This window comes from Seriola dumerili, unplaced genomic scaffold (assembly GCF_002260705.1).
Source record: "Seriola dumerili isolate Sdu_G_001 unplaced genomic scaffold, Sdu_1.0 BDQW01000044.1, whole genome shotgun sequence".
Lineage (NCBI taxonomy): Eukaryota > Metazoa > Chordata > Actinopteri > Carangiformes > Carangidae > Seriola > Seriola dumerili.
This window is the reverse complement of record NW_019174299.1, coordinates 1,649,534-1,667,933: the sequence shown is the minus strand read 5'-3', so window position 1 is coordinate 1,667,933 and position 18,400 is coordinate 1,649,534. Positions and strand designations below refer to the sequence as shown.

The window sequence follows — 18,400 nt, the reverse complement described above, 5'->3', positions numbered from 1 at the left end:
CATTACACCAACATCAGTGCAATCTATTCTTTTTTATAGCAGTATTTACCAGTAATATTTAACAGTATTCATCAAAGTGATCCCTATAATTTGCAGTTCACAACACCATTCAGACTCATGACAAGTAACACAATACATTAAATCTGGTACTATTTCTCTAAACACACGCAGCTTGTATCGCTTAGAAAAAAACTTTTTCCTGTGACAGATGAGGAGTCCCTTGGTCGCATGTATATATTTTTAATCAAATGCTCTGAAGTAAAAATGCAATATGAAGTCAAAATTTAAAGCTAGTACTTCTTACACTTGTTTCCCTTTGACTTTAATGTCATGTATGGCAGAAAAAAAAAATTATAAAATTGCTAATTGATAGTGTAATTCTTAATGCACAATTTCTTGAAATATACTTGTATTTTATTCTCAAATGGAATTGTAAATTGGCAAGGTTGGATTATCAAGCAGGCAATTTCCCAAAAACCATCATCATTTGGGTCTTTATTATTCCCTGAAGCCAAAGTTAATGCATTCAATTTGCTTTGTCTGACAAACAGTCAAAAACTAACCATTTCTCAACATTGTTGCAAATAAATCTTCTATCAATAGACTAATCAATTAATCAACTAATCATTTCGTCTCTAAAGTACTGGTTGTTCTCAGGGCTTCTGGGGAAATAATTAAACTATCACATACAGTGAGGGTCAGTAGGGGCCTCGTAGGAGATTAATCCAGCCATGTCTTTAGAGCACCTGTACATTTATGGTGGACATTCAGAGCGTGAGGTTATGCTTTTACTTTGAAAGATTCCAGGCGGGAACTGATAGTTGTTGGTACAGGAAAAAGACCGCCACCTCTTCCGGTTAAACGTTACGCACGGGGCAACGCGGGTAATGCAAACATTTCCGGCCGTGACCCACCGTGAAACGACAGCAGCACTCGGAATGTATAAACCAGAGGAAACAACGACAGAAAGAAAACGTCCTCCGCCCGTTAAGGTGCTGTCCGGTCAGCTTAGGACCGCAGAGAGCCGGGGGCCAGCTGACGGCGGGGATGGCTATGTTATCAGACCGCGCAGGGGTAGCTCTCTGCCGGTCTCACTGGTGTGGATGCAGGGAACTGTACTGGAGGTGCAGCTGGACCGAAACACCGTGCTGCTCATGGATGAAACGGGGACGTTTGCAGTTCAGGGCGTCAACAACATCCCCAAGGGGAGGCCATGTTTGTTCCAAGGTAAACGAACTTTAATGAAGTTGGTGTCTGATTCATGAGTTGAGAGATAAATCTTATAAAGACCGTTTGATATGTTATGTTTCAGGGGAGTGATACCTGTCTGACTGGGGGCGGTACCACAAAATTCTGTGTACCAAGTTATATGAGCTCCAGGGTCACCAGTATCAATAACTCTTTATTGTTAAAATCAGCTAATGTACTATCCTGACCAATTATTAATAGGTTATTTCTAAATATATTTTAATTGCCACCAGCCAGTCATGAAGCATTTCTTGTCACTATTCCCTTAACCACATGCATGTTTGAAAACACAAAACAGTTTTTAATGGTAGCCTAAATGATTATTTGATTAATTGATTTGACTTTGGTAAAAAAGAATTCCAAACTGATATCATCAAACTGCTTTGTACAGTGCAAAAGTTAGTTAGTTTCAAGATGACCGAAGATGAGAGGCAGCGAATCCTTACAATTGTGAAGACTGAAAAAAGGAACTGTTTGACATCTCTGCTTGAAAAATGTCAATAAGTTGGGTATCAAAATAGTTGTCAATTAATATTCTGCCAATCAATTATTCAACTTATCATTTAAGTTTGGTTGTATTAAAAGTGAGTACTTGAAAATTATTGTATAGTGTCATTAGTAAAACCTTTATTTAATTTGTTACCCCAGAAAAAGGAAGACAACACTGAGTCTTCACTGTCCAAACTATCTTGTGTCAGAGAAATCCAGGTCTACATCATAAACTGTTATTTGGACCAATTAAACACAAATGATACAATACTGTTTCAGATTTATTAGAGAAACCTTTATTTTTGTTTAAGTTGAGGGGACAAAGGTTGATTTTGCCATCAAATTCTCCATCCAGATCAGACTGGAACTGGTATTGTCTCCTGTATTGTCCATGTCAAGGGAGAAAAACTTGAAATTTCCCTTTTTTTCCAAAAATGGAGCAAAAACAGTCACTAGGCTGTTTATTATGATATCTAGTGTCTGTACATTTTAAATGAGTCAAGAAATATTTTCTCATTAGTAAATGATGCTAAAGTCCCTTCATACAGCAGATACTTTAAATTATAACAGGTGTAACTAATAACACTAACTACGGCTTTGCTCCATTTAAATATGGCCACAGAGCCAGTATGCACAGAAGCAGGAATCATGAACTAACTGGAATGCAGCCATTGTTATTGTCATGACTTACACCTGTGTTTGATAGACTAGATTGTCTGCTGTGAGAGGTGTTCAGCTGTTAAGGCTTTAACACTCTGGTATTTTGACAAATACATGCAGGGGTTTTCTGTTAATGGCATCTTTTAACCTTGTGGCAAACCTACACCCCTGCCAATTCTGAATTGTTTCAATGTATTACTGTTGAGTAGAGACCACACTCCAGTGCAGTATATTGTCTCTCATTCAGTTCATGATCCGTGGCTTATTTACATGAAAATTCACAGCAGCCAGCCCTGAGAATTGCAAATTGTTTCCCTAAAGCAGGCACATTAAGCCTGAAAATAATGACTGCACATGAATGAAAAACACCCACATCCCCCTGTATTTCTCTCTATCACCATCCTTGTTCCTTTGAATCCATTGTCACTGAACAATTGACCACCTGCTGCTGTTGTTACAGGCAAGTATGTCATGGTGATGGGTGTCATCCAGGCCATCTCCCCGGAGCCAGTCATCCGTGCAGTAAAGATGGCAGACCTCTCGGAGCTCGCTGCGCTGCACAGACGGATGTGGAGGTTGGAGGTGGAGGACCTGCAGCAGGTGCTGGCCTGAATGCAGAGCTGCTGGTGGCAAGTTGAACTGCATCTGTCATGTGTGTCCAGCTGGCTGTCCAAGTATATAAGTGATTGTTGACAAATGAAAAACTTTCCTCTCTGGATTGAGAGAGATGATTCTCCAAGATGTCACACTTAGCTTGGAGGTAGGATTCAAGAGTAACTTTACAGAGAAGACATGACAAGACACATTCATATTTGTGCATGTTTTGATGCTGAAACGTGGATGTATTTTTCCCCACTTGACCCCTGCTCCGAGGAGGTCAGTGTCTTAAAGAGAAGAAAAAACTGTAGACCTTCAAGGGACAAATGCTAACACATGGTTAAAACACAGGTTATCCAGCTGAAAGAACATCTAACCTCTGTAACAGATCTACTAATGCGTGTGAAGAGCATCTTATCAGGTTGTACTATAGGCATCACCATTGTAATTCATATTTTCAAGTGCTGATGTACTTTTCTCTACTAAAACTGGAGTTTAATTTAAATATTTCTTCACTGCATTAGGATTGACAGATTGGGATTGTGTTAACAAAACCTGGTTTCCGGGGATAAAATATTAGCTTCTTTTTGATTGCTGCAGAAAAGCAATTTAGATCACAATGGAAAAAAAAATTCTAATTTCTACCTGTGACATGTTAGTAAATGCTGGAATGTCACGTAAGTACATTTACTCAAGTAAAATTTTGTTTAGTGCTTTAGTTTTACATTTTATGGGTAAATATTGTATTTTTACTCGACTACAATCATTTGACAGCTGTAGTTACGAGTTAGTGTATAAAGTAGAATTTTACATACAAAACATGAGCTTGTGAAATGTACCAGTTATAGATTAAACTACCGTATAAAACAGTTAAATAACTTCACCCAAGTTAAAAGCTGCTTACACATTAATGCATCAGTAATAATGATACACAATATTACAAAATACCAGCCAAAGAGAAGCAGTACTCTTACTTTTGATACTTTGAAACACCTTTAGCTAATACTACCTACTGTACATACCTTTACAATTTTCAGTGTAGTACTGTTACTTGTAATGGAATAGTTTTACAGTATGGTATTACTTAAAAGATTTGAATACTTCTTCCACCACTCGTTCCAGATGTGTAATTAATAAAACATAGCAGTTCAAACGCAGGTTAAAAAAGAAGCTTTATTTGGTGTGGTGCCCATTACACTGGTAACACTAATGGATAAATGGAAAAATGACCTAAATTGATGGATTAAAATAAAAGTGTCAACTGAACTCTCGATTTAAGTTTTCCATACCTAAAACTTATTGAAAAGTAAAAGGTCATTAACATATACAAACCGTTTATGAAAAGAAATTAGTTTTTTTTTTTTTTAGGTCAACTTATCTGAACACGTCTCTGATCAAGCTTTACACATGCTATTTTCATCACCGGTTTCAGATATTCTACTGAAAGGTGCATAGCAAAGCTTCAAGTGTCTTACACTCAGTATTTGCTGTTAACGATAACACTCGTGTAGTTCTGATCAGAGTAAACCATCCACCAATCAGAGGGCTGGTCCTGAACGCCCCCTTTAAAATCATGCTGTGATCAGGCTATTTCCTGTGCACCTCAGGGGCCCTCAAGGATCACCTGACTCAAGACTGTTTGAATACTGCATTATTTGCAAGTAAGCACGAATATTGTCACCATATTATTTAATGTCTTTAAGCAGAAAACTGTATTTTCCAAAGTCATTGTCATTTGGTGCTATAAGATGATCTTTTCTGGCTTTGGCAAGTTTCATCAAAAGGAATTCCCTGCGCTCCATCCACTCTTTTAGCTCCTGCTCCCCGTGTGCCAGCTTACAGAAGTCGTCCTCTGTGCACGTGCCTTTGAGGAACCTGTCAAAAACACCAGATCAAATGTCAACCATCAAAACCTACGGGAATCAGACTGGGAACCAGAGACACACCATATGCTATGGCAGATAATCTTACCTCTCACAAACTTTGAAAGTGCCTGTGGGAAATCGATACTGCCAGCAGTTCTGATCATCTTCAGAGTTGAAAACTCTGTCTTTGTGTTTTTCTGAAGTGATATGCTGCTGCCACTGCTTCTCGCTGTTGCAGTTTTTACCACACAGCCAACAGTGATTGCCAGCCTGTGAAGAAAAACACACAGCGATCTCATTTGCTCAAACGACTAATTACCATCTGTTTCTTAATTGCTCAAATTTATCACCGTTTATTTTAATCACTTTACAAATAAATAAATTAAAACAAGATTCTATTAAAATTTGTTCTATCACACAATTTAACCGTTAGTCATCAATAGATTTTAGTGCTGCGACAATCAAGTACAAAAGCAATACAAGGCTGCCGTTTTTACTCATAACAGGACAGTGTAATAGTTGAAGATCGTAACCTGATGAAACAAAAGACTGCAGCATTTTGTCACGTGCAACCAAACTGAAGCTGTAGGCTCATAGTTTATGCATTATAAACTAATCACAATGGAGCCGTTGACACATACACACACTGAATGCATTAGACAAAAGCACTGTCATTTGCTGGGCTTTTAAACTCACCACTTCCTCGGCGTAGTCTGTTGGCATGTGGATCTGTTTGCCGTTCTCTCTAACAGAGTTACTGGAGGTCTCTTCACCCCAGCCAGGCTTCTGAGACTGCAGCCACTGCTCATAAAGCTGATCCATATCTGGAACTAAATGAGGGGACAAAAAATGAAGTGTGCATCACATGCTGATTAAATTCTACCAAGTAAGACTCCGACAAAACTCACTGTTGTTTTCCTTCATGTAGGTCCAAAGGTCCCGTTCTTCTACACTGTGAGCAAAAGTGCAATTCCCAATGTACTGACACTTCTTGCCAGCTGTCACGTGCATGCAAATCTGAGAAAGAATAATTACATTTTGGTGATCCTTGCAGGGATTGGTTTCATCAGAGACACAAAGATTGTAGGCAACTTCAGGGTAGAAAAATGTTTTACACACCTCAAATTGAGATGGGATTGGCTTTTTGGTTGGAAGCGGTCTGACTGTTGTCCACTTTTTCCTTTCATGGGAACTTACAAGCACCACTCGCCTGTCTTTTGCCCACCTGAAACAGAAAGACAGACTTAGTGATGATGTACTGGATTGCACTGTTCATTTTTCATATATACAAAGACCAAAAACGTAACACTTTTGTTTTTGCTCAAGTTCAAATAAAAGACTTTTTCAAAGCACACAAAAGGCTTCTTTCTCTTAATTTTTCTTCACAAATGTGTTTAAATCCGTGTTAGTGAGCACTCCTCTTTTGCCAAGATCATCATCCAACTGACAGGTGTGGTATATAAAGATGCTGATTACACAGCATGATTACTGCACAGGTGTGACCTAGGCTGGTCACAATAAAAGGCCACTCTAAAATGTGCAGTTTTATTTTGAAAAAAATACATGTATGAGACACTGAACTATGGATTTCACATGATTTGGGCTACAGATGTGCATTTTTCTTTTTTTTTTTTGCAGAGTTGATGTGGCCTGTGGAATCTTGGCCCACTCCTCTTCTATGGCTCTGAAGCGCTGTCATACACCAGGATACATAGCGTCCACAACATGCTCTATCTAGTCTGGTTCCATGGTACTGCCACATTCTCGTTAACGACACTGGAGAAACCTTATGGTCGTGAAATGTCCATTCACTTCAGGGGCAACAGCTCTGATGGACATTCAGCATGTCAAACTGCACGCCCTCTCAACACATGCAACATCTGTGAGATTGTGTGTGATAAAACTGCACATTTCAGAGTGGCCTATTATTGTGAGCAGCTCAAGGCACACCTGTGCAATAATCATGCTGTATAATCAGCATCTTGATATGCAATACCTGTCAGGTGAATGGAGGATCTTGGCAAAGAATTGCTCCATGACATGGATTTGAACACATTTGTGAACAGCATTTAAGAGAAATACACCCTCTGTGTTTGTCTTTTATTTCAACTCATGAAAAATGGGAGTAAAAACCAAACTGTTCTGTTTATATTTTTGTTCAGTATACATAGACCTAAATACTCACGTGTGTCTTGCCTTGGCTGAGCAATACTTCTTGTTTTTGTCTGCTTCACTTAGTTGGCCATTTCTCCAGCACTGGCCACAGACAAACATCATCTTCAGATTTGGAGGTCCGAACCTCCTCTGTGCATTGGAAAGCTGCTGATGAGATTTGAAGGGTGGGTTAAAATCTTTGTTGTTGACACAAATCTGCCACAGCAACCGTGGGACAACTAAAGGAGATTTATCCAGCATATCACACACGCAGCAACTCAGCCTTAATCCAGGGAAAAACAAATCAAATACCACAACTAGGCTTAAATACATCTAGACACATAATAGTCAAAACTATTTATTTACTTTTAATAAGTTGTTGTAGTGAAAAAACTGTATAATTAGATTCACTGCCAGTGAGCTTTATTAAATGCAACCTCGTGCTGTCGAGTTAGGAAATGCCGGCAGCAAACAAAGATGAGAAATCAGTGAACAGACTCCTGTTGGCTTACCTGGACTCCCTGCAACGAAGCCGTGGCATTCCAAAACTTCTTTGCCTCTAGGACAATACTTTCATGAGTGATACCTAAATGACACAAAATAAAAAGACAACAGTCATGTTAGCAGCGAAAAATACTGCAAAGGGTGTTCATGTTGGCGTGTGGGAAATAAACATTTTAGAAGAACTGTACTTGTGGTATCATGCTCTTGAACGAGCATTTTAAAAACAAGTCTTACCAAGCTCATGCTGCATCATCCACACCTTCAGCTCGATGAGGCTGTGGGCGTAGAAGCAGTCGTCCTCTCTTACGCAGCCGTAGCGGACTTCATGGCGACAAAGATCCAGCTGGCACTGGGTTCTCAGGGGTCTGATTTTGGAATAACGGACTGTATTCTCCTTCAAAATGTGGACCAGGCACCTAGAAGACAAACAGGCCATTAATGCTCACAGTCTTATCCTGTTCTTATTTCCCCTATCTTAATCACATAAATGTAAATGCTTTCATAAAACAAGTGAGGGTTTTTAAAGTGACTTACTTATGATCCTCAAAGTCATGCTTTGTCACTGGATGAGAGCAAAGTGAAGGGTCATCTTTGTTGGTTTTGCTGATGATTCTGGGTTTGTGGTCAAAGCACACCTGCAGATCACATTAAATTTAAACCATTGCAAATTTATTATGGTAACAACAAAAGGCTGACGGGGCTCACATTGATAGGAACTCTCTGGATTAGTCTCTTGGGCTCCTGCGCTGCAGCATGAGTAACTACAGAGGTTCTACCGCAGCAGTAGATTTTGTTTTAATAGGAGCAGAAAGGCTAGCATGTTAAACCAGCCAGGCAGCAGGAAATGCTTATGTACTATTATATTGTTCTATTCTTGTATCCACCTAAAATGCTATAATAACTTCTCAAAGTCTGCCAGCTTCTAATGATTACCAGAAAAAACTACAATTGTTACACAAAAGGAGAAAAGAAAAACCTCCATTAAAAAAAAAAAAAAAAAGGCACAAACCATTTCCCACATTTCCCTCATCACTTTATACATGTAATTGCCTTATTTTTTAATTTTTGGTCTTTAAGTGCTGAAAAATGATGCGTCTCATTCGGAACAATCATCTATTGTCTTGACATCAGAAGATTGTTTCTTGTAAGAAAAAAGACAAGTGCTTTTTTTCCTCTTCACACTGAAATGAAAAACAATGCTGACTAGTTCCAACAGCACTGTACCACTGTGACCACTCCGCTGACGTCATTCTACTTTTAATTATGAAACTAAATAAATACTCACCCCACAGAGGAACATGAATATCCCATGATGCTCCTGTAAGATCTTGGGGACAGTCAACCTGATGTTGGAGTTGGGTCCAAAAGGATCGAAGAGCAGTTCTCTGGAGATAAACCCTTTTCGTTCCAGAGTCCAAACATCAATCTCTTCCTGGCAGTATGCAAATGTGCAGTGGCCAGGGTAGAGGCACTCTTTTCCAACAGCCACCTCTGAAATGACACATTGTCATTTTAGCTCATGTCTAGACATGATTTGTGAGTGAAGCAACAGCAAAGTGTAAAAAGTCCCAGAAACAAATACATGCCAGGCAGCAAAAAGATATTGAGGAAGTAATGGGTAAAAAACTGAACATGCCTACAGAAGTGAAAGCCTTTTTCCGCTTAATGATCTTTATTAAAAAAAATTAAGTAGCCACTGAGAAAATCAAAGTGATCAGATGTATAGGTCAAAAAAAAAAAAAAAAGTAATATGAAGGCAAATGCAGATATTTCTGGAACAAAAAAAAGAAAAAAAAAAAGAAAAAGAAATTGCACATCTGTAAATATTACCTTTGCAAATGTAATATGGTCCAACATATTGGGTTTTTGTCGGTCTGGGCCGAATGAGCTTCCACGTTTTGTCTGGCGAATGTTTGATTCTGCCGAGTAAAGCGTCCTTTTTGCATTTATGCTCTTCAGTATGAAGTGTGTAATCCAACACACCAGGCCCTGTGGATATGAAATTGAAAAAAAAAAAAATATTACACCAACCACTACTTCCCTTCCCTGGAAAAAAAACAAAACAAAAAAAAAACCTAAAAACTAAGCAAAAAAAAAAACAAAAACAAAAAAAAACAATTCCTCACCAGTTTTGACATAGCAGAGTGAGCAGGCTTGTTTGAATTCATGTGTGTCAGCTAAGGGGTTCTTTGCTAAATCCACAGCAGCAGGAAGACCCTTCACTTCAGGCATCCCCACAGCCATCCCCATTGGGGTTTCCTTATTGTTTAGCTGTATTTAAAAAAAAAAAAAAAAAAAAAACATTTGACAAAATATGAGCCTGTAACAATGCCTAGACTGAAAAATCCCCAATAATTAATAACATATACAATAATTACCTGTGGAATGAATGGACTTGAAACATAATCTGAAAGTTTGACAAGGGGAGAAAAAGAAAAAAAATATCAGACGACCAATACTTAACTTGCCAATTTAATTTGATAATGACTAAATATCAGCAGTAATCAAACCAAAGTAAAACGTCATTACTAAAAGGTAACGAAGGGAAAGGTAACAAAGTGTAATACCTGTTTTAAAGTCTGTTATAGAGAGACTGTCCAGAGAGTCCAGTGGTGGGGGCAGGTGGTCAAAAGTGTCCATACCAAAATACGTACTTGACCCTGACTTGTGATACAGCGGGGGCAGAGTTACGGTGCACTGCTGAGCACCACTGTGGAGAAACGGGTTGATGTGAGATGGCATCAGGAATGGACTCGACATGGTACTGCCCGAGGCAATACTGGTAGGCAAAGGAAGAGGCCCCTTCACTGTGGGTATAACCTACACAAAGAGACCAAAAAAATAAAAAATCATCCCACTTCTGTCCAGATATTGACACATTGTCCCATTTTATTCATCAATGAGACCCTGCGGTCATGTCTGTCCACTAACCATGCCTGATTCAGGGCCAGCTTGGTCCAGTAGATCATCTAGGTCATCTCCTATGATGTCTGCGTCAAAATCTTGACTGGTTTCAAGCATCGGGCAAGGCTTAGCGGTTCTGCACCCGTTTACAAATGTGAGCGCAGGAAGAGCAGCTGACGTGGTCACGGACACGGGCAAGGGAACAGACTCGAAGCCTGGAGGCTCAGACGGGGTCACAGATGAGATACTGTTGTTGGAAGGAAATTCATCCACTATTGCTTCATTCAGAGGCGGGTGCACTGCCACTGGAGCTTGGATGGGAGCTGGGACAGGAGCCAAAACACTGCTATCCTGGGTCAACTGAGGCACTTCTAAAACACATCGAGGGGAAAGTAAGATGAGCGACTTCTGTCCTGCCCTGATTTGAGTAACAAATAAAAGCTATATTAAAGTACTAAACTTACCAATTTCTATATCTTCAACTGAAGACGAGCCATGGGAAAACTGAGAATAAAAGAATATCATATTTCATTGAATAATGGATTTCTTAGAGGGCAGATGCAAATTTTGCCTGTGTAATGGAAAAAGTTATGTTGCTCACCTTGTCACATGATGCATCTGGATAATTTGATCCTCGCAAAACATTCAAGGCAGGCTGTTTAAAAAAAAAAAGAAAAAAAAAAAGATAAAAACCCAATCAACTTGATTCAATTAGGACTTTATGTTAGGACAAAAAACAGAATCTGATCCAAACAATGTAGTTTCAAGCATCATAAGGGTGAGATATTTCTGTGACACACATACCTTACTCCTCACATAAGCTTTACGGATTTTCAATCCCAAAATTTTGGCAAGGTCCTGAGTCAGCTGTGTGACACTGGGATCCTGAGCAGACAATACAAATTAACAAATTATTCAGACACATCCTTTATTCTTTGTGCATTTTAACATGCTGCGACATCATAGAAAATGATTTTTGTAGAGTAAATTTGTGTTTTTTTTTATGGTCCACATTTCTACATTTATGGTCATTTTTTTGTACTACCATTTTCCCTTGGAAGCCTGGATACTTCGAGGTAAGGTGTAGACAAAGTACTAAGCTAGTGTGCACTGTGCAGGTCAGGAAATTATTTCTGTGTTCCTTAGCAACACTCCAGTAGCAGTTCAGTTGTTTCATAATTAAACAAATCATAATCTGTTGTTGCTTATTTAACTAATATGGCGCTCGCAAAACTGTTGTATAAAAGCAATATCACACTGGAGGTTGTGATGTTTTACTGAATATCAGCCTGGCTGTGATTGTCTTAATGTTTTCCTTCAAAGATTTTTCTTACAAGAAACAATCTGCCGCTGTCAAGACAATAGATCATTGTTCCGAATGAGACGCATCATTTTTCAGCACTTAAACACCAAATCACAGCCATGCTGATATTCAGTACAACATCACTCCCCCTTGTGTGATATTGCTTTAATAAAAAAAAAGTTATGTTATGTTACAGCTCACCTGAGGCACTGCTAGAGAGCATTTGGCAACAGTCTCATAGGCCTCTTGATGTCTCCCCATCTCCTTCAAAGATTTTGCTTTTCTGTACAGTGCTTTGTAGTTCCCCTCATTCAAACAGAGAGCTTTTTCACAGTCTTCTAATGCTTGGTCATACAGTCCCTAAGAAAAAAAAAACAAAACAAAAAAAAAAACATGTCAGAGTTAGAAAAGCTGGACTTGTCCACAGTGATGTGGTGAACAGGTAACAAAGAAGCCACGCTTTGATCATAAATTGACTTTGCGTGTGAGTTGCGTCAGGTGTGGGTGTGGTGTGTATCCTCCACGAAAACAGCAGAGCGGGTTTTTTTTTTTTTTTTTCAACTGACGTGTAACATGACTATGCAGACAGCCACTGACAGGGAGGCGAGACTGGATGTTGCTCTGAGAGCACCGGATTCTTTTCCAGATATTACCTGGTATAGATATCATTTTTGAGTCTTGGAGCTCCGAAAGCCAAGTAAAGCTTGTCAGCTCTTCACTATGCATTATATGGTTAAAACACAAAAGCATCGTCCTCAAGCTTGTCCATCATTTAGTTTCTGATGGAAAAAGAAGCAGGCAATTATCAACTTTCTACCTGCTTGCATGACAACCAAATTATGGGACGTCTATTGAATCTAAAAGCATCTCATTGTGTTATCACAATTTAGATTACTGGATGTGATTTCAGATAAGTAAGTAAATAAACTGGTTTATACAAACATTAATTAAGAACAACTACGCACGTTGGCATGATTACCTCCTGTGACACATGCTAAGTAGCTTCCGAAAACATAAAATGGATCTCACGTCATTAAGGTGGCCTGCCACACCCTGCTGTGCCTGCCCGCCCTCAGGCTAAATAAGACTCAAGCTAGAAGAGCAGAGCGTGTCAAGAGTGTTGAGAGTTGTTGGCACAAATAGGCTACAGCGCTGTCTTTAATAAGAAAAGCTGGCAAACTCTGAAAGTAACGCTGGTATAGAGATCCTCTTTTTGGTCTTTCTATGATGTCAAGTGCTGAAAATGAAGAATAATAAATGCACACACAAGCTGAAAAGTCTGTCTGGGACTTGACGGGTGATGCAATGGGAGATTCCAGCTGTTCACATATTAAAGATGGCTGACATAGATGTAATAATAAGGAAGACTTTTTACAAGTGAGCAGATAACATTGCTGTGAGTCCATTAGGAGACAGAACATTTTTAATTATTTAATTATTTTAGGTGTGCCATCGGGCCATCATTAACATAATCAGGGCCTGCAAGCAATGCAGTCATTACTAATACTGACAGTTGCACCTGTGTTAGACAAGTCAAGATGTCTGCCTTAAGAAAAATCTGCCGTTGTTTTCTTAATATTCTTGACAAAATATAAAGATGTTTTTACCTTTTTTTTTATATTTAATGGGAAAGACAAACAGCTGATGTTTTCCTACAAGCACTGGCAAGTGAAGGAGCCAATCAAATATGCTTTGTTATACACTCGACAGCACAGACGAGAGCAGGAAAACAGCATCGTGATGCGGTATGATTCAGAGATTGCAGAGAGAGAAAAATGATCTAGCACAAATTGTAAAACAACAAAAAATGTCCCACATATCAGTTGTTTGGTATCATTTATGGTCTATTCCTGAACATTGCAAAATAAGTTGCATACATGTCCTAACGTCCTATTTTATGTTGACATTTTGTTTATTGTGTTTTGGTATAGGTGATTTGTTTGATTGAGTAGAAGCAATCCAACCTGTGGGAAAATCTTTGCCCTCAAACATGACATGTGGTAAATATTCTCCACAATGGCGAAGTTCTGCTGATCCACAATTCACATTTACGAAATTATTCTACAAGACTCAAAACCATCTCTTGTATTTTGGACTTTCCTTGTTTTCTTTAATTGTTTTTGTCATTCAGTGTGCATATGTGAAGTGGAAGACCCCGAGGAGAGGGAATTCAAAGTGGTTCAGGCTGAAACTGAAACAGACTGGAGTGGGACGGTCACCACCTACTTACCGGAACAACATTAAGATATGCTGCAGCTCGATTTGCATACAGCTTTTCCAATAAACCTGTTGGAACACAGATTTCTTCAGAGTCGGCGTAATCCGCTATGCTCAAGGCTTCGGTGTACATCTCGATAGACTTTGTCCATTCCCCCTCTTTAAACACGTCATTCCCTTCTCCAAAAAGATTCCACACCAGCTCCTTAATGAACACCTGGAAATGAGAAAGGACCGAATCAAAAATTGTCTCTTTACCCAGACACCTTCAATTTTGAAAAAACTAAATCACAGGTTTTCTTTCCCTTGTCACTGTACCCAAATTAGTTTAACTCAGTACAGTACAAGTGTTGAAAACGGAAGATGGAAACGGCACATTAAAATTTACATAGCTTACCTCATACTGCTCTTGACTTCCAGGAAATGGAAGGGTTGATCTGACAGCAAAAAAACAAAAAACAGGTTCAAGTTCCAAGAGAAGACAGCCTTGAAGTTCATGAAGTTTAATTAAATACAAAGTAAGAGTGTGAATAAAAATCATTTGGTCATTCTCTGTATCTTTTTCTACATATTTATCAAAGTAAAACATTGTTATTGTCAATTTATTCAAATTGCCACAACAATAAATTTCATTATATTAGTAATATCGTTGATATTTACGGTTTTGGTCTCATTCCTAAATTTTACTATGCTGTATATAGTGCTTCAGTTGGTACATAGCATATAGTTTTTGCTCATTATAAAACAAATCATCACAACCGGAAGATTTGTAGGAGTGTGTGTTTATGTGGGTGTGGGGGTGCGTGTGTGTCATTGGTTTGATCGGTTGCCATGTGTGCAGCTGCTGACTGCATTGGCTGCCGAGTGCAAACAAGTCAGCAAAAGCAACATTGTGTAAACAAGCCATCACCCTCCAAAAGCCAGATTCCACTCAACGCTGTGAAAATTTCTAATTGTTATATTTTATTTGAATGTTTTTAAGTTGGAAAAAATGTCTGCCATTATTCATGTCGTGTCAAGTTATACTGACTGACAATAAAAGCCAGATAAGTAAAGTGAGATATACTGCAACCGTCTCAACATGAAGCCAATAATGAAATTATTTATGTCACTACAGTCATTCTTAAAAGCCCAAATTATACATTAATATCCATCACTGGCCAATCAGGCAACTTTAATAATAGAAAGCCACACATCTGCAAGCTGACACAGGACCAAACCTACTGTCAAGATTAATAGCTGCTGTTATTACTCATTTGGTGCATTGCTAGTGGTATGCCAATAAGTGTCATGATGGAAAATTCACACGCAGCGAAGTTGTTTTGTTATGAAGATTTCTAGTTCATCTTCAGTCTGGCATTTCTTCTTTTGTGCACTGGACTATAAGGGAAACTAAGTTTTAGTTTAGACCATCACACTTTCACTGAGGCATGCTGAGCTCTTATTACAGCTAATGGAGAAAACAGCCGGAGCACAAAGGCTGTCTAGATATAAGAGCCTTATCTCGCAGATAACACCAGCAACATGCAGGACTGTACACAAAGTCATTATATTTACAGTCTCCCGAACGGCTAAATGTTGTGTCTAAACTTGATTAATGTTTTTAATTGTTTTAAAGCACTTTTGCTTCTCTTTCCAATATGTTTCTAGCATCAGTTGTTAGTACTCGGTGTTTAGGTTGATGTATTATCATATTTTACATGACATTTAAGCATTTACTAAATTAATATGGCTCATTAAAGTGGCATCTCTGTAAGTGGCATGAATTGTAAAGAAAACTTTACACATCATGATATCAGTGAAGTTTCACATTTACTGAACAGCAATGCATTGAAGTATTTTAAATATCACTTTTGTTTTAGGAATAAAGGGCCTTGTCAGATTAGATGAAATGGAACACTGCACTGCCTGGCACAGCTCTAAAACAATATGTGGACAATAAGAGTCCACCTGATGCATGACAACAAAATAACCCACATTAAAAACAAAACTAAAGTAAAGCCAGGAATCAGTTGTCTCACTGACACACAGCTGATCCGAACAACAATACATGATGCAAGGATGACAAATCATTCTTGCACTGTGCAGTCTATGGAGGTGACTAAGCTTTTTCATTAATTGGACTTGCAAACACAGGCAGCAGCAGACATGTACTCATTACTGAAAAAACTCTATCTTAGGATGCTCCATCTTATGTTTTAGTTATCCTCTACAATATTTCCAAGATAGGAGAATAAGAAATAATTCTGAACCTATATAAAAATAGGACCAGAACAGTCATTACACTTTATTCACATTATTATTAGGGGTTGAAATATCATATTAGTGATATTCAGATATTCTGGGATCCTTTGACAGGGAGATCCTAACACATTACCAACCAGTGACTTAAACCTAGCCCCAGTGTGTACCTCTCGTGTATTAGTAAACACTACATTGGAGTCACAGAGGTAACCATCCATTTCTCTAAAAAATAATGAAACAGCAATGTCTAACAAAAAACAGAGGGTTGTCTAAAATGTTTGCTAATACATCAGAAGCACAAACCGGGTCTGACCCATGACAAGCCATGCCACTTACTGGATGAACTGCAAGCCTTTCTGGATCTCCTGCCAGCGAGTCCTTCTGTCCTGACACGCTCCGGACATGTTTGCGTGTTTTAATATCCACTCCTCAGTCAGCACCTGAAATTGTGATACACATTGTTGTATTGACCGGTAAAAGTCACAGGTGAAATTCCCCACAGTGCCAGCATAAACACACCTCTTCCTTATCATTAATCACCATCTACAGGTTGTCCAACTGGTTAAGTGGCTGCTCACTCACTAATTTTTGACAGTCACTATATAAAAAAGTCTTCATGAGGTTCATCCAGCTTGGTTTCTGGGGATTTTTTTTATTTTTTTTTTTTATCACTTCCGCATTTGATAATGACGAGTACAATGTAGTTCCGGAAATTAAATTTTTTGTTAGCTTGAGAGCTAATGGTGTCAACAGAGGAAGTGTTTGAGATTAGAATCAAAAGTTGGACTAAATACCTGAAGCTGTGGATAAGAATGAGTGCGCTTACTGGTCCTGGGAAACTGTTTAAACTTAGCATCTAAACGCAGCAGTAGCTCCATTATCGGACACATTTTGATGGCTGATAATTCGGCAGTTATCAGCGGCTACTTTCTAACAAACTCAAGTGTTTCAATAGAAACAAATAAAAGCCACTTATGTTTTGAGTGCCAGGATGGTTTCTACTGGATCATATAACGTTACTGTTAACTAATTATCATGTTTTGATGTGAAACATTGCAATCCGCGCATAAAACCCGCCAAGTTACAACTGTCAACCCTGCTTCGTCATAGCTAATGTTTAATAACTAGCATATTTCTGGCAATTTGACTTTACTTTTCTTTACATTTAGTTGCTAATCAGATGAGGATCTGGGTTACAGAACCATATAATTATAAACTCATCGGGCAGAAAGATGGTGGTAACTTCATGTTAGCTATAGGCGGGTGTGCCTGTCCTGCTTCGGTCAGCAAAGCCAAAATTAACTTTATTCAATGAACATTATTGTGTCAAGAAGCTAACAATAACGTCTACTTCAAGACCGAAGTACTGACTATAGAAAAAGATGTAATTTATTTTAAGTTTTATGGGAGAGAAAGATGTGTCCGACAATGGACACATACCATTTAGCGCACGTGTGTTACCCGCGGCCGGGGACCACAGAGGAGACTTCTCGTTAGCAATCATCACCTGCTAGCAAAGGTTAGCGAACTGTAGCCCACAGTTTAACCGCTGTTTAACCACACACAAATAAGCTTAACAGTTTTCTCCGGTGCCGGAAACACACGGGCTTGAGCAGCTACATGACGCTACCCGACCAAGTTTCTAGGAAGTAGCCTGCACCTAACAAAGCAAAGGCATGTCCAAGTTAAACTAGTTCCCCAACGCAAACAATAGCGAGCTGTACATGTTTAGCTCCTGGTTGAGACCCGCTAAATATCACACATATGAGCTACCAGTGGCCGCTGTACATACTTACATGAATGGATCTTTATTCCAAACAAAACCTACGCCGGTTACCTAAAAGGAGGGAAAGTGATTTTTCGTTTTAGCTAAAATAACTTAGCTAGATGTGCTGTATCGCCGAAGGCCGCCCTTTGCTTCTTCTTCTACTGTGAATGGAGGCAGGGCGAACAGCGACTCCACTGCACTACTGCTCCTCACAGGCAGTGGAGGAATATGACAACATTTCACATGCAAAATGACAATACAACTTCAACAAGCATTCATCACTAAACATAATTATGTATTTGGAAATACATGAATAAAGGTAAAAAATAAAATAAAGAAACACATGTAAATAAATATGATTTATAAAAAAAACAATATCAAAAAATATTTAGAAGATTTACTCCAAGTGGTGTTTCTTGTTTTAACATTGTTGCAGTTTCAATTGCC

At 38.8% G+C, this 18,400-nt stretch overlaps 2 protein-coding genes across 3 annotated transcripts; one reads left to right on the top strand and one right to left on the bottom strand.

Moving 5' to 3' along the window:
• Positions 1 to 879: 879 nt before the first annotated feature.
• On the top strand, positions 880 to 4,240 carry rmi2 (RecQ mediated genome instability 2). The gene is made up of 2 exons (XM_022739486.1): positions 880 to 1,227; positions 2,858 to 4,240. The coding sequence occupies exons 1-2, from the start codon at positions 888 to 890 to the stop codon at positions 3,007 to 3,009; spliced, it is 492 nt and encodes a 163-aa protein (XP_022595207.1). The 5' UTR covers positions 880 to 887; the 3' UTR covers positions 3,010 to 4,240.
• Positions 4,241 to 4,334: 94 nt separating this feature from the next.
• zc3h7a (zinc finger CCCH-type containing 7A) lies at positions 4,335 to 18,105 on the bottom strand. Of its 2 annotated transcripts, none has more exons than XM_022739484.1 (23): positions 17,982 to 18,105; positions 16,522 to 16,625; positions 14,339 to 14,378; positions 13,955 to 14,158; positions 11,926 to 12,084; positions 11,226 to 11,306; positions 11,023 to 11,076; positions 10,886 to 10,925; positions 10,449 to 10,792; positions 10,085 to 10,337; positions 9,896 to 9,924; positions 9,644 to 9,788; positions 9,348 to 9,506; positions 8,803 to 9,008; positions 8,052 to 8,152; positions 7,752 to 7,933; positions 7,526 to 7,599; positions 7,045 to 7,181; positions 5,979 to 6,084; positions 5,768 to 5,876; positions 5,556 to 5,689; positions 4,966 to 5,129; positions 4,335 to 4,869 (listed from the first exon to the last, which is right to left on the bottom strand). In XM_022739484.1, the coding sequence occupies exons 2-23, from the start codon at positions 16,587 to 16,589 to the stop codon at positions 4,680 to 4,682; spliced, it is 2,979 nt and encodes a 992-aa protein (XP_022595205.1). In that variant the 5' UTR covers positions 16,590 to 16,625; positions 17,982 to 18,105; the 3' UTR covers positions 4,335 to 4,679. The 2 variants fall into 2 exon arrangements, with proteins under 2 accessions (XP_022595205.1, XP_022595206.1); XM_022739485.1 differs by having other exon boundaries at positions 7,045 to 7,178.
• Positions 18,106 to 18,400: the final 295 nt, after the last annotated feature.

Coding starts and splice junctions, on each gene's coding strand:
- rmi2 (XM_022739486.1), top strand. CDS start 888: ATGCAAACATTTCCGGCCGTGACCCACCGTGAAACGACAGCAGCACTC. Junction 1,228..2,857: donor GAGGCCATGTTTGTTCCAAG/GTAAACGAACTT, acceptor CTGTTGTTACAG/GCAAGTATGTCATGGTGATG.
- zc3h7a (XM_022739484.1), bottom strand. CDS start 16,589: ATGTCCGGAGCGTGTCAGGACAGAAGGACTCGCTGGCAGGAGATCCAG. Junction 14,379..16,521: donor AAAGGCTTGCAGTTCATCCA/GTAAGTGGCATG, acceptor TTTTGCTGTCAG/ATCAACCCTTCCATTTCCTG. Junction 11,077..11,225: donor AAGCTTATGTGAGGAGTAAG/GTATGTGTGTCA, acceptor TTTTTTAAACAG/CCTGCCTTGAATGTTTTGCG.